We start from the raw sequence: 14672 nt of genomic DNA, 5'->3' as shown, positions 1-14672 counted from the left end.
GGGAGGTGAGTGACCCAGCACACACTGACCCTCCATCGGGAGGAGGTGAGTGACCCAGCACACACTGACCCTCCATTGGGGGGAGGTGAGTGACCCAGCACACACTGACCCTCCATTGGGGGGAGGTGAGTGACCCAGCACACACTGACCCTCCATCGGGGGGAGGTGAGTGACCCAGCACACACTGACCCTCCATTGGGGGGAAGTGAGTGACCCAGTACACACTGACCCTCTTTTGGGGGGAGGTGAGTGACCCAGCACACACTGACCCTCCATCGGGGGGAGGTGAGTGACCCAGCACACACTGACCCTCCATTGGGGGGAGGTGAGTGACCCAGCACACACTGACCCTCCATTGGGGGCAGGTGAGTGACCCAGCACACACTGACCCTCCATTGGGGGGAGGTGAGTGACCCAGCACACACTGACCCTCCATCGGGGGGAGGTGAGTGACCCAGCAGACACAGAACCTCCATTGGGGGGAGGTGAGTGACCCAGCACACACTGACCCTCCATTGGGGGGAGGTGAGTGACCCAGTACACACTGACCCTCCATTGGGGGGAGGTGAGTGACCCAGCACAGACTGACCCTACATCGGGGGGAATGAGTGACCCAGCACACCCTGACCCTCCATTGGGGGGAGGTGAGTGACCCAGCACAGACTGACCCTACATCGGGGGGAATGAGTGACCCAGCACACACAGAACCTCCATTCGGGGGAGGTGAGTGACCCAGCACACACTGACCCTCCATTCGGGGAAGGTGAGTGACCCAGCACACACTGACCCTCCATCGGGGGGAGGTGAGTGACCCAGCACACACAGAACCTCCATTCGGGGGAGGTGAGTGACCCAGCACACACTGACCCTCCATTCGGGGAAGGTGAGTGACCCAGCACACACTGACCCTCCATCGGGGGGAGGTGAGTGACCCAGCACACACTGACCCTCCATCGGGGGGAGGTGAGTGACCCAGTACACACTGACCCTCCATCGGGGAGAGATGAGTGACCCAGCTCTCACTGACCCTCCATTGGGGGGAGGTGAGTGACCCAGCACTCACTGACCCTCCATCGGGGGGAGGTGAGTGACCCAGCACACACTGACCCTCCATTGGGGGGAATGAGTGACCCAGCACACACTGACCCTCCATCGGTGGGAGGTGAGTGACCCAGCACACACTGACCCTCCATTCGGGGGAGGTGAGTGACCCAGCACACACTGACCCTACATTGGGGGGAGGTGAGTGACCCAGCACTCACTGACCCTCCATCGGGGGGAGGTGAGTGACGCAGCACACACTGACTCTCCAATTGGGGGGAGGTGAGTGACCCAGCACACAGTGACCCTCCATTGGGGGGAGGTGAGTGACCCAGTACACACTGACCCTCTTTTGGGGGGAGGTGAGTGACCCAGCACACACTGACCCTCCATTGGGGGGAGGTGAGTGACCCAGCACACATTGACCCTCCATCGGGGGGAGGTGAGTGACCCAGCACACACTGACTCTACCTCGGGGGGAATGAGTGACCCAGCACACACTGAGCCTCCATCGGGGGGGAGGTGATTGACCCAGCACACACAGACCCACCAGTCGGGGAAGGTGAGTGACCCAGCACACACTGACCCTCCGTCAGGGGGAGGTGAGTGACCCAGCACACACTGACCCTCCATCGGGGGGAATGAGTGACCCAGCACACACTGACCCTCCATCGGGGGGAATGAGTGAGCCAGCACACACTGACCCGCCATTGGGGGGAGGTGAGTGACCCAGCACTCACTGACCCTCTTTTGGGGGGAGGTGAGCGACCCAGCACTCACTGACCCTCCATTGGGGGGAGGTGAGTGACCCAGCACTCACTGACCCTCCATCAGGGGGAGGTGAGTGACCCAGCACTCACTGACCCTCAATTGCGGGGAATGAGTGACCCAGCAAACACTGACCCTCCATCGGGGGGAGGTGAATGACCCAGTGCACACTGACCCTCCATCGGGGGGAGGTGAGTGACCCAGCACACACTGACCCTCCATTCGGGGGAGGTGAGTGACCCAGCACACACTGACCCTCCATTGGGGGGAGGTGAGTGACCCAGCACTCACTGACCCTCCATCGGGGGGAGGTGAGTGACCCAGCACACACTGACTCTCCAATTGGGGGGAGGTGAGTGACCCAGCACACAGTGACCCTCCATTGGGGGGAGGTGAGTGACCCAGTACACACTGACCCTCTTTTGGGGGGAGGTGAGTGACCCAGCACACACTGATCCTCCATTCGGGGGAGATGAGTGACCCAGCACACACTGACCCTCCATTCGGGGGAGATGAGTGACCCAGCACACACTGACCCTCCATTCAGGGAAGGTGAGTGACCCAGCACACACTGACCCTCCATCGGGGGGGAGGTGAGTGACCCAGCACACACTGACCCTCCATCGGGGGGAATGAGTGACCCAGCACACACTGACCCTCCATTGGGGGGAGGTGAGTGACCCAGCACACACTGACCCTCCATTGGGGGGAGGTGAGTGACCCAGCAGACACAGAACCTCCATTGGGGGGAGGTGAGTGACCCAGCACACACTGACCCTCCATTGGGGGGAGGTGAGTGACCCAGTACACACTGACCCTCCATTGAGGGGAGGTGAGTGACCCAGCACACACTGACCCTCCATTGGGGGGAGGTGAGTGACCCAGCACACACTGACCCTCCATCGGGGGGAGGTGAGTGACCCAGCACACACTGACCCTCCATCGGGGGGAATGAGTGACCCAGCACACACTGACCCTCCATTGGGGGGAGGTGAGTGACCCAGCACACACTGACCCTCCATTGGGGGGAGGTGAGTGACCCAGCAGACACAGAACCTCCATTGGGGGGAGGTGAGTGACCCAGCACACACTGACCCTCCATTGGGGGGAGGTGAGTGACCCAGTACACACTGACCCTCCATTGAGGGGAGGTGAGTGACCCAGCACACACTGACCCTCCATTGGGGGGAGGTGAGTGACCCAGCACACACTGACCCTCCATTGAGGGGAGGTGAGTGACCCAGCACACACTGACCCTCCATTGGGGGGAGGTGAGTGACCCAGCACAGACTGACCCTACATCGGGGGGAATGAGTGACCCATCACACACTGACCCTCCATCGGTGGGAGGTGAGTGACCCAGCACACACAGAACCTCCATTCGGGGGAGGTGAGTGACCCAGCACACACTGACCCTGCATCGGGGGGAGGTGAGTGACCCAGCACATACTGACCCTCCATCGGGGGGAATGAGTGACCCAGCACACACTGACCCTCCATCGGGGGGAGATGAGTGACCCAGCACTCACTGACCCTCCATTGGGGGGAGGTGAGTGACCCAGCACTCACTGACCCTCCATCGGGGGGAGGTGAGTGACCCAGCACTCACTGACCCTCCACTGGGGGGAATGAGTGACCCAGCAAACACTGACCCTCCATCGGGGGAAGGTGAATGACCCAGTACACACTGACCCTCCATCGGGGGGAGGTGAGTGACCCAGCACACACTGACCCTCCATTGGGGGGAATGAGTGACCCAGCACACACTGACCCTCCATCGGTGGGAGGTGAGTGACCCAGCACACACTGACCCTCCATTCGGGGGAGGTGAGTGACCCAGCACACACTGACCCTCCATTGGGGGGAGGTGAGTGACCCAGCACCAATTGACCCTCCATCGGGGGGAGGTGAGTGACCCAGCACACACTGACTCTCCAATTGGGGGGAGGTGAGTGACCCAGCACACAGTGACCCTCCATCGGGGGGAGGTGAGTGACCCAGCACACATTGACCCTCCATCGGGGGGAGGTGAGTGACCCAGCACACATTGACCCTCCATTGGGGGGAGGTGAGTGACCCAGCACACACTGACTCTACCTCGGGGGGAATGAGTGACCCAGCACACACTGAGCCTCCATCGGGGGGAGGTGATTGACCCAGCACACACAGACCCACCATTCGGGGAAGGTGAGTGACCCAGCACACACTGACCCTCCGTCAGGGGGAGGTGAGTGACCCAGCACACACTGACCCTCCATCGGAGGGAATGAGTGAGCCAGCACACACTGACCCGCCATTGTGGGGAATGAGTGACCCAGCACACACTGACCCTCCATCGGTGGGAGGTGAGTGACCCAGCACACACTGACCCTCCATTGAGGGGAGGTGAGTGACCCAGCACTCACTGACCCTCCATCAGGGGGAGGTGAGTGACCCAGCACTCACTGACCCTCAATTGGGGGGAATGAGTGACCCAGCAAACACTGACCCTCCATCGGGGGGAGGTGAATGACCCAGTGCACACTGACCCTCCATCGGGGGGAGGTGAGTGACCCAGCACACACTGACCCTCCATTCGGGGGAGGTGAGTGACCCAGCACACACTGACCCTCCATTGTGGGGAATGAGTGACCCAGCACACACTGACCCTCCATCGGTGGGAGGTGAGTGACCCAGCACACACTGACCCTCCATTCGGGGGAGGTGAGTGACCCAGCACACACTGACCCTCCATTGGGGGGAGGTGAGTGACCCAGCACTCACTGACCCTCCATCGGGGGGAGGTGAGTGACCCAGCACACACTGACTCTCCAATTGTGGGGAGGTGAGTGACCCAGCACACACTGACCCTCCATTGGGGGGAGGTGAGTGACCCAGTACACACTGACCCTCTTTTGGGGGGAGGTGAGTGACCCAGCACTCACTGACCCTCCATCGGGGGGAGGTGAGTGACCCAGCACACACTGACTCTCCAATTGTGGGGAGGTGAGTGACCCAGCACACACTGACCCTCCATTGGGGGGAGGTGAGTCACCCAGTACACACTGACCCTCCATTGGTGGGAGGTGAGTGACCCAGCACACACTGACCCTACATCGGGGGGAATGAGTGACCCAGCACACACTGAGCCTCCATCGGGGGGAGGTGATTGACCCAGCACACACTGACCCTCCATCAGGGGGAATGAATGCTCCCAGCACACACTGACCCTCCATCGGGGGGAGGTGAGTGACCCAGCACACACTGATCCTCCATCGGTGGGAGGTGAGTGACCCAGCACACACTGACCCTCCATTCGGGGGAGATGAGTGACCCAGCACACACTGACCCTCCATTCAGGGAAGGTGAGTGACCCAGCACACACTGACCCTCCATCGGGGGGAGGTGAGTGACCCAGCACACACTGACCCTCCATCGGGGGGAATGAGTGACCCAGCACACACTGACCCGCCATTGGGGGGAGGTGAGTGACCCAGCACACACTGACCCTCCATTGGGGGGAGGTGAGTGACCCAGCACACACTGACCCTCCATCGGGGGGAGGTGTGACCCAGCACACTGACCCTCTTTTCGGGGGAGGTGAGTGACCCAGCACTCACTGACCCTCCATTGGGGGGAGGTGAGTGACCCAGCACTCACTGACCCTCCATCGGGGGGAGGTGAGTGACCCAGCACTCACTGACCCTCCATTGGGGGAATGAGTGACCCAGCAAACACTGACCCTCCATCGGGGGGAGGTGAATGACCGAGTACACACTGACCCTCCATCGGGGGGAGGTGAGTGACCCAGCACACACTGACCCTCCATCCGGGGGAATGAGTGACCCAGCACACACTGACCCGCCATTGGGGGGAGGTGAGTGACCCAGCACACACTGACCCTCCATCGGGGGGAGGTGAGCGACCCAGCACACACTGACCCTCCATTGGGGGGAGGTGAGTGACCCAGCACTCACTGACCCTCCATCGGGGGGAGGTGAGTGACCCAGCACACACTGACCCTCTTTTGGGGGGAGGTGAGTGACCCAGCACTCACTGACCCTCCATTGGGGGGAGGTGAGTGACCCAGCACTCACTGACCCTCCATCGGGGGGAGGTGAGTGACCCAGCACACACTGACCCTCCATTGAGGGGAGGTGAGTGACCCAGTACACACTGACCCTCTTTTGTGGGGAGGTGAGTAACCCAGCACTCACTGACCCTCCATTGGGGGGAAGTGAGTGACCCAGCACTCACTGACCCTCCATCGGGGGGAGGTGAATGACCCAGTACACACTGACCCTCCATCGGGGGGAGGTGAGTGACCCAGCACACACTGGCCCTCCATTGGGGGGAGGTGAGTGACCCAGCACACACTGACCCTCCATTGGGGGGAATGAGTGACCCAGCACACACTGACGCTCCATCGGGTGGAGGTGAGTGACCCAGCACACACTGACCCTCCATCGGGGGGAGGTGAGTGACCCAGCACACACTGACCCTCCATTGGGGGGAGGTGAGTGACCCAGCACACACTGACCCTCCATCGGGGGGAGGTGAGTGACCCAGCAAACACTGACCCTCCATCGGGGGGAGGTGAGTGACCCAGCACACACTGACCCTCCATCGGGGGGAATGAGTGACCCAGCACACACTGACCCTCCATCGGGTGGAGGTGACTGACCCAGCACACACTGACCCTCCATTTGGGGGAGGTGAGTGACCCAGCACACACTGACCCTCCATTCGGGGGAGGTGAGTGATCCAGCACACACTGACCCTCCATCGGGGGGAGGTGAGTGACCCAGCACACACTGACCCTCCATTTGGGGGAGGTGAGTGACCCAGCACACACTGACCCTCCATTCGGGGGAGGTGAGTGATCCAGCACACACTGACCCTCCATCGGGGGGAGGTGAGTGTCCAGCACACACTGACCCTCCATCGGGGGGAGGTGAGTGACCCAGCACACACTGACCCTCCATCGGGGGGAGGTGAGTGACCCAGCACACACTGACCCTCCATCGGGGGGAATGAGTGACCCAGCACACACTGACCCTCCATCAGGGGGAATGAGTGACCCAGCACACACTGACCCTCCATCGGTGGGAGGTGAGTGACCCAGCACACACTGACCCTCCATCGGGGGGAGGTGAGTGACCCAGCACACACTGACCCTCCATCGGGGGGAATGAGTGGCCCAGCACACACTGACCCTCCATCGGGCGGAATGAGTGACCCAGCACACACTGACCCTCCATCGGGGGGAGGTGAGTGACCCAGCACACACTGACCCTCCATCGGGGGGAGGTGAGTGACCCAGCACACACTGACCCTCCGTCGGGGGGAGGTGAGTGACCCAGCACACACTGACCCTCCGTCGGGGGGAGGTGAGTGACCCAGCACACACTGACCCTCCGTCGGGGGGAGGTGAGTGACCCAGCACACACTGACCCTCCGTCGGGGGGAGGTGAGTGACCCAGCACACACTGACCCTCCGTCGGGGGGAGGTGAGTGACCCAACACATACTGACCCTCCATCGGGGGGAGGTGAGTGACCCAGCACACACTGACCCTCCATCGGGGGGAGGTGAGTGACCCAGTACACACTGACCCTCCATTGGGGGGAGGTGAGTGACCCAGCACACACTGACCCTCCATCGGGGGGAGGTGAGTGACCCAGCACACACTGACCCTCCATCGGGGGGAATGAGTGACCCAGCACACACTGACCCTCCATTTGGGGGAGGTGAGTGACCCAGCACACACTGACCCTCCATCGGGGGGAGGTTAGTGACCCAGCACACACTGACCCTCCATCGGGGGGAGGTTAGTGACCCAGCACACACTGACCCTCCATCGGGGGGAGGTGAGTGACCCAGCACACACTGACCCTCCATTGCGGGGAGGTGAGTGACCCAGCGCACACTGACCCTCCATCGGTGGGGGAGGAGTGGGCGAGAGGTGTAACCAACCCAGTACACACTGATGCCCCACAGGCCGGGCAGGGGTGAGTTAGCCCAGCACATACTGGTCTGTATGGCTTACTGAGTGGGAGAGCTGTGGGTGCTCCCTTTTAACAGGCATTGTCTCGGTAGTTGCACTGCCATGTGTTTTATACCCATATAGAATTTCCCAAACTGATGATGATCTACTCTCTAGAGCAAGCATCTTCGGATCAGGAGGATGGAATCCCGATTGAGTCCGGCTCTACACCCAATCTGCCTGCATTAGCCTCCACAGATGTCCAGCGAACTGGAGACCTGGCTGCTGTTGGGCTGCACACCACAGGTTTGTGAAAGCTTGCTTCTGCATTTTAATTCAGTAAGCAGACACCTTACTGTGTGTTAATATTCCAGGGATTCAGATACTGTACAGTATAATCTTCCTGATTCAGATATGTATTTACACAATCTGTGTTCTGTCTGTTTCTGGAGCAGGACATTCCTAACTTCCCCACACCAGCCTCAGAAAAGATATTTTATTTCTGAATTACTAATTCGATACGTAGCCTATGTGAGTTTCTGACTGGATTTTCTTTAAAGTGTGAATGTAAATGATTTCAGAATTTCTGTAGCTCAGCTCTCCGATGCCTTTCATTTTGGATTAGCTCTGAATGAACTCATTGAATCATTAGGGCGGCACAGTGGCGCAGTGGTTAGCACCGCAGCCTCACAGCTCCAGCGACCCGGGTTCAATTCTGGGTACTGCCTGTGTAGAGTTTGCAAGTTCTCCCTGTGTCTGCGTGGGTTTTCTCCGGGTGCTCCGGTTTCCTCCCACAAGCCAAAAGACTTGCAGGTTGGTCGGTAAATTGGCCATTATAAATTGCCCCTAATATAGGTAGGTGGTAGGGAAATATCGGGACAGGTGGGGATGTGGTAGGAATGTAGGATTAGTATAAATGGGTGGTTGATGTTCGGCACAGACTCGGTGGGCCGAAGGGCCTGTTTCAGTGCTGTATCTCTAAACCAAACTAAACAACCATAGAGCACAGACGGAGATCATCAGCTCTCTGAAAGAACTATCCTATTAGCCCCTCTCCCCAGCTCCTTGGCCACAGCCCTACAAAGATTCCTCTTCAAGTATTTATCCAATTCCCTTTTTGAAAGTTACTGCTGAATCTGCTTCCACTGTCCTTTCAGGCAGTGCATTCCAGATCTTAACTACTTGCGTACAAAAATTTCTTCTCAATGCTTCTTTTGCTGATAATAAATCTGTGTCCTCTGGTTACCTACTCTCTTCCACTGGAAACAGTTTCTCCTTATTTACTCCATCCAAACCCTTAATAATTGTAAACACCCCTATTGGATCTCCCCTTAACCTTCTCTGCTGTAAGGGGAACAAAGTAGTCTCTCCACATAACTGAATCCCGCATCCCCCAGTACCATTCCAATAAATCTCCTCTGCACCCTCTCCAGCGTCTTGATATTACTTCTAAACTGTGATGCCCAGAACTGAACACAATAGTCCAGCTGGGGACGAACTTGTGATCGATAAAAGTCCAGCATAACTTCCTTGCTTTTGTACTCTCTGCCTCTCATTTATAAAGCTAAGGACCCTGCATGCCTTTTTAACAGCCTCCTCAACTTGAACTGTCACCTTCAAAGATTTGTCTACATACACCCCAGGTCTCTGTTACTGTAATAAAAGCAAAATACTGCAGATGCTGGAAATCTGAAACAAAACAAAAAGTGCTGGAAATACTCAGCAGGTCTGGCAGCATCTGTGGAGAGAGAAGCAAAGTTAACATTTCAGGTCAGTGACCTGTCATATGAAACGTTAACTTTGCTTCTCTCTCCACGGACGCTGCCAGACCTGCTGAGTATTTCCACCACTTTTTGTTTTGTCTCTGTTACTGTATCCCCTTTAAAATTGTCCCATTTAGTTTATATTGCGTCTCTTCATTCTTTCTACCAAAATGTATCACTTCACACTTTTCTACATTGCCATTGACACATTTGCCATTTGTCTGTCCATTTCAACAGTCTATGTTCTCATGAAACTATCCACCTCAATGTTTACTCTGCAACTCTTTAAAAAGAGATTTCAGAAACTCCACTGTTACGATTTCAATCTCTGAAACCATTTTTCCATGTGCCATTCTCCTGCAAAATGGTCCTCCTGGGGAGTCAACTCGACCGCATATGAAAGCTGGAAAACAAAGTAAGATTTCACATCTGTTAAAACATAGAAACATAGAAAATAGGAGCGGGAGTAGGCTATTCGGCCCTTTGAGCCTGTTCCGCCATTCATTATGATCATGGCTGATCATCTAACACATTAACCTGTTCCCGCTTTCGACCCATATCCTTTGATTCAAAGAACAAAGAACAGTACAGCACAGGAACAGGCCATTCGGCCCTCCAAGCCTGCGCCGATCTTGATGCCTGTCTAAACTAAAACCTTCTGCATTTCCGGGGTCCGTATCCCCCTATTCCCATCCTATTCACGTATTTGTCAAGATGCCTCTTAAACGTCACTATCGTATCTGCTTCCACCACCTCTCCCAGCAGCAAGTTTCAGGCACTCACCACCCTCTGTGTAAAAAACTTGCCTCGCACATCCCCTCTAAACTTTGCCCCTCGCACCTTAAACCTATGTCCCCTAGTAACTGACTCTTCCACCCTGGGAAAAAGCTTCTGACTATCCACTCTGTCCATGCCACTCAACTTTGTAAACCTGTATCATGTCGCCCCTCCAGCTCCGTCGTTCCAGTGAAAACAATCCGAGTTTATCCAACCTCTCCTCATAGCTAATGCCCTCCAGACCAGGCAACATCCTGGTAAACCTCTTCTGTACCCTCTCCAAAGCCTCCACATCCTTCTGGCAGTGTGGCAACCAGAATTGCACGCAATATTCTAAGTGTGGCCTAATTAAGGTTCTGTACAGCTGCAACATGACTTGCCAATTTTTATACTCTATGCCCCGACCGATGAAGGGAAGCATGCCGTATGCCTTCTTGACTACCTTATCCACCTGCGTTGCCACCTTCAGTGATCTGTGGACCTGTACGCCCAGATCTCTCTGCCTGTCAATACTCCTAAGGGTTCTCCCGTTTACTGTATACTTCCCACCTGTATTAGACCTTCCAAAATGTATTACCTCACATTTGTCCGGATTAAACTCCATCTGCCATTTCTCCGCCCAAGTCTCCAACCGATCTATATCCTGCTGTATCCTCTGACAATCCTCATCACAATCCGCAACTCCACCAACTTTTGTGTCGTCCGCAAACTTACTAATCAGACCAGCTACATTTTCCTCCAAATCATTTATATATACTACAAACAGCAAAGGTCCCAGCACTGATCCCTGCGGAACACCACGAGTCACAACCCACCATTCAGAAAAGCACCCTTCCACTGCTACCCTCTGTCTTCTATGACAGAGCCAGTTCTGTATCCATCTTGCCAGCTCACCTCTGATCCTGTGTGACTTCACCTTTTGTACCAGTCTGCCATGAGGGACCTTGTCAAAGGCTTTACTAAAGTCCATGTAGACAACATCCAGTGCCCTTCCTTCATCAATCATCTTCGTCACTTCCTCAAAAAACTCAATCAAGTTAGTGAGACACGACCTCCCCTTCACAAAACCATGCTGCCTCTCGCTAATAAGTTAATTTGTTTCGAAATGGGAGTAAATGCTGTCCCAAAGAATCCTCTCTAATAATTTCCCTACTGAATGACCTAAGGCTCACTGGCCTATAATTACCTTCAGCAATTGGTGCAGGTTGGTGGTGAGGCTGATTGTTACTAAACTTTTTTTTTATTCATTCATGGGATGTAGGCTTCACTGGCCAGGCCAGCATTTATTGCCCATCCCTAATTGCCTTTGAGAAGGTGGTGGTGAGCTGCCTTCTTGAACCGCTGCAATCCATTTGGGGTAGGTACACCCACAGTGCTGTTAGGAAGGGAGTTCCAGGATTTTGACCCAGCAACAGTGAAGGAACGGCGATATAGTTTCAAGTCAGGATGGTGTGTGACTTGGAGGGGAACTTGCAGGTGGTGGTGTTCCCATGTATTTGCTGCCCTTGTCCTTCTCGTCGGTAGAGGCCGCGGGTTTGGAAGATGCTGTCTAAGGAACCTTGGTGCATTGCTGCAGTGCATCTTGTGGATGGTACACACTGCTGCCTCTGTGTGTCGGTGGTGGAGGGAGTGAATGTTTGTGGATAGGGTGCCAATCAAGCGGGCTGCATTGTCCTGGATGGTGTCGAGCTTCTTGAATGTTGTTGGAGCTGCACTCATCCAGGCAAGTGGAGAGTATTCCATCACACTCCTGACTTGTGCCTTGTAGATGGTGGACAGGCTTTGGGGAGTCAGGAGATGAGTTACTCGCCTCAGGATTCCTAGCCTCTGACCTGCTTTTGTAGCCACGGTATTTATATGGCTACTCCAGTTCAGTTTCTCGTCAATGGTAGCCCCTAGGATGTTGATAGTGGGGGATTCAGCGATGGTAATGCCGTTGAATGTCAAGGGGAGATGGTTAGATTCTCTGTTGTTGGAGATGGTCATTGCCTGGCACTTGTGTGGCGTGAATGTTACTGCAGGTAGTATACTGGTTAAACCAGAAGAGAGGAATAATAAACAGGTGAATAAAGCATCAGTGCTGAAGGACAGGTTAGGGGGTATAGCCCAAATAAGAGTTCTATATACAAATGCACGGAGTGTAAGAAATAAACTAGATGAACTGCAGGTGCAAATTCAAATGGAAGATTATGATGTGGTGGCCATTCTGGAGACGTGGCTGCAGGATGGTCGGGACTGGGAACTAAATATACCTGGTTATAAAGTTTACAGGAGGGACAGGGAAAATGGCAGAGGGGGTGGAGTAGCCTTACTGATTAGAAATAATATCACCTCATTGGTGAGGGAGGATATAATGAGGGGAAAGCATCCAGTGGAGACCTTATGGGTGGAATTGAGGAACAGAAAAGGATCTAAAACTGTAATAGGTGATGTGTCTAGACCTCCCGGTAGCAGTTCTAAGGTGTTAGATTGTATAAATGCACAAATTAGGCAAGTGTGTAACAAAGGCAGAGTAGTATTAAAGGGGGATTTTAACTTACACGTTGATTGGGAGAGGCTATGTCAGAAAGGTAGTGAATTTCTGGAATGTGTCCAGGATAGTTTCCTACAGCAATATGTCATAGATGTAACAAGGGGACAGGCAATATTAGTTATGAGTAATGAGCCAAATTTAATTAGTAGCCTAACTTTGCGTGAACATTTATCAAATAGTGATCAAAACATGATCGAATTCAAGGTAGCGTTTGAAAGTGAAAAGCACAAATCAGCTACTAGAATTTTAGACTTGGGTAAGGCTGACTTTACTGGGATGAGACACAGACTGTATACGGTAAACTGGGTAGATCTGTTAATGGGTCAAACGACTGAAGAACAGTGGAGAATATTTAAAGAAACATTTAACGAAATACAGAGCAAGTATATATCCGAGAGGAAAAAGCTGCACTTCACAGAAAAAACAGCCATGGACAGCCAAAGAGATTAGGGATAGCATAAAACAAAAAGGGCTTACAAAATTGCAAAACGCAACGCAGTTCCGGCCGAATGGGAGCGATACAAAGACCAGCAAAGGGTCACATAGCAGCTTATAAGAGCTCCTGAAAGAGATTATGAAAGGAAACTTGCAAGGGACATCGAAATCAATAAGAAGAAATTTTATAGTTACATAAAGGGAAAGCGGGTGGTCAAGAGCAATGTAGGCCCACTAAAAGCTGAAAATTGAAATATTGTCATTGATAATGGGGAAATGGCAGACATGTTGAACAATTACTTTGTCTCAGTATTTACAGTTGAAAAGGAGGATAAAAATTAATAGCCGATAGGGGACAGGGACTTAATACAATTAATGTCAGTAAATCATCAGTAACAAGGAAATTAATGGAACTAAAGAGTGAGAAATTCCCAGGACCTGACGGTTTCCATGCGAGGGTGATAAAGGAAGTAGGGGAGCACATTGTAGATGCCCGAACTATAGTCTTTCAGAGTTCCTTAGATTCAGGAGTGGTCCCTCTGGATTGGAAAGTTGCACATGTCACTCCACTTTTTAAGAAGGGTGAAAGGGGGAACCAAGGAAATTACAGACCAGTTAGCCTGACATCTGTGTTGCAAGTTGCTGGAGTCTATAATCAAGGATAGGCTGACTGAACACCTAGAAAAATTTCAGTTAGTCAGGGACAGCCAGCATGGATTCATGACGGGAAGGTCATGCCTGACAAATCTCATTGAATTTTTTGAAGAGGTGACTAAGGTAGTGGACAGGGGAATGTCTATGGATGTTATTTATATGGTCTTCCAGAAGGCATTTGATAAAGTCCCACATAAGAGACAGTTAACTAAGGTAGAAGCCCATGGAGTTGAGGGCAAATTATTGACATGGTTAGGAAGTTGGTTGAGTGGTAGGCGACAGAGAGTAGGGATAATGGGTAAGTACTCTGATTGGCAGGATGTAACTAGTGGTGTCCCGCAGGAATCTGTGTTGGGGCCTCAATTATTCACATTATTCATTAACGACTTGGATGATGGCATAGTAAGTCATATATCCAAATTTGCTGATGATACAAAGTGAGGCGGCATTGTAGACAGTCTAGATGATAGCATAAAATTGCAAAGAAATATTGACAGACTAGGTGAGTGGGCAAAACTTGGCATATGGATTTCAGTGCGGGCAAGTGTGAGGTTATCCATTTTGGACCAAAAAAGGATAGAGCAGGGTACTTTCTAAATGGGAAGAGGTTAAGTACAGTGGATGTCCAAAGAGACTTGGGGGTTCAGGTGCATAGATCTTTAAAGTGCCACGAGCAAGTGCAGAAAATAATCAAAAAGGCTAATGGAATGCTAGCCTTTATATCTAGAGGATTGGAG

The 14672-nt window shown here is 53.6% G+C and overlaps 1 protein-coding gene across 6 annotated transcripts in view; it reads left to right on the top strand.

Moving 5' to 3' along the window:
• tbrg1 (transforming growth factor beta regulator 1) overlaps positions 1-14672 on the top strand; it is a 134069-nt gene that overhangs the window by 104606 nt on the left and 14791 nt on the right. For 5 of the 6 annotated variants that reach the window (XM_068020260.1, XM_068020259.1, XM_068020257.1 and 2 more), the window contains one exon: positions 7918-8079. In XM_068020260.1, coding sequence (XP_067876361.1) covers positions 7918-8079 — 162 coding nt within the window. The remainder of the gene's footprint in view (positions 1-7917; positions 8080-14672) is intronic. The other variant, XM_068020258.1, reaches the window with a different exon arrangement.

This window comes from Heterodontus francisci, chromosome 42, assembly GCF_036365525.1.
Source record: "Heterodontus francisci isolate sHetFra1 chromosome 42, sHetFra1.hap1, whole genome shotgun sequence".
Classification (NCBI taxonomy): Eukaryota; Metazoa; Chordata; class Chondrichthyes; order Heterodontiformes; family Heterodontidae; genus Heterodontus; species Heterodontus francisci.
This window is presented reverse-complemented; position numbering and strand designations above follow the sequence as displayed.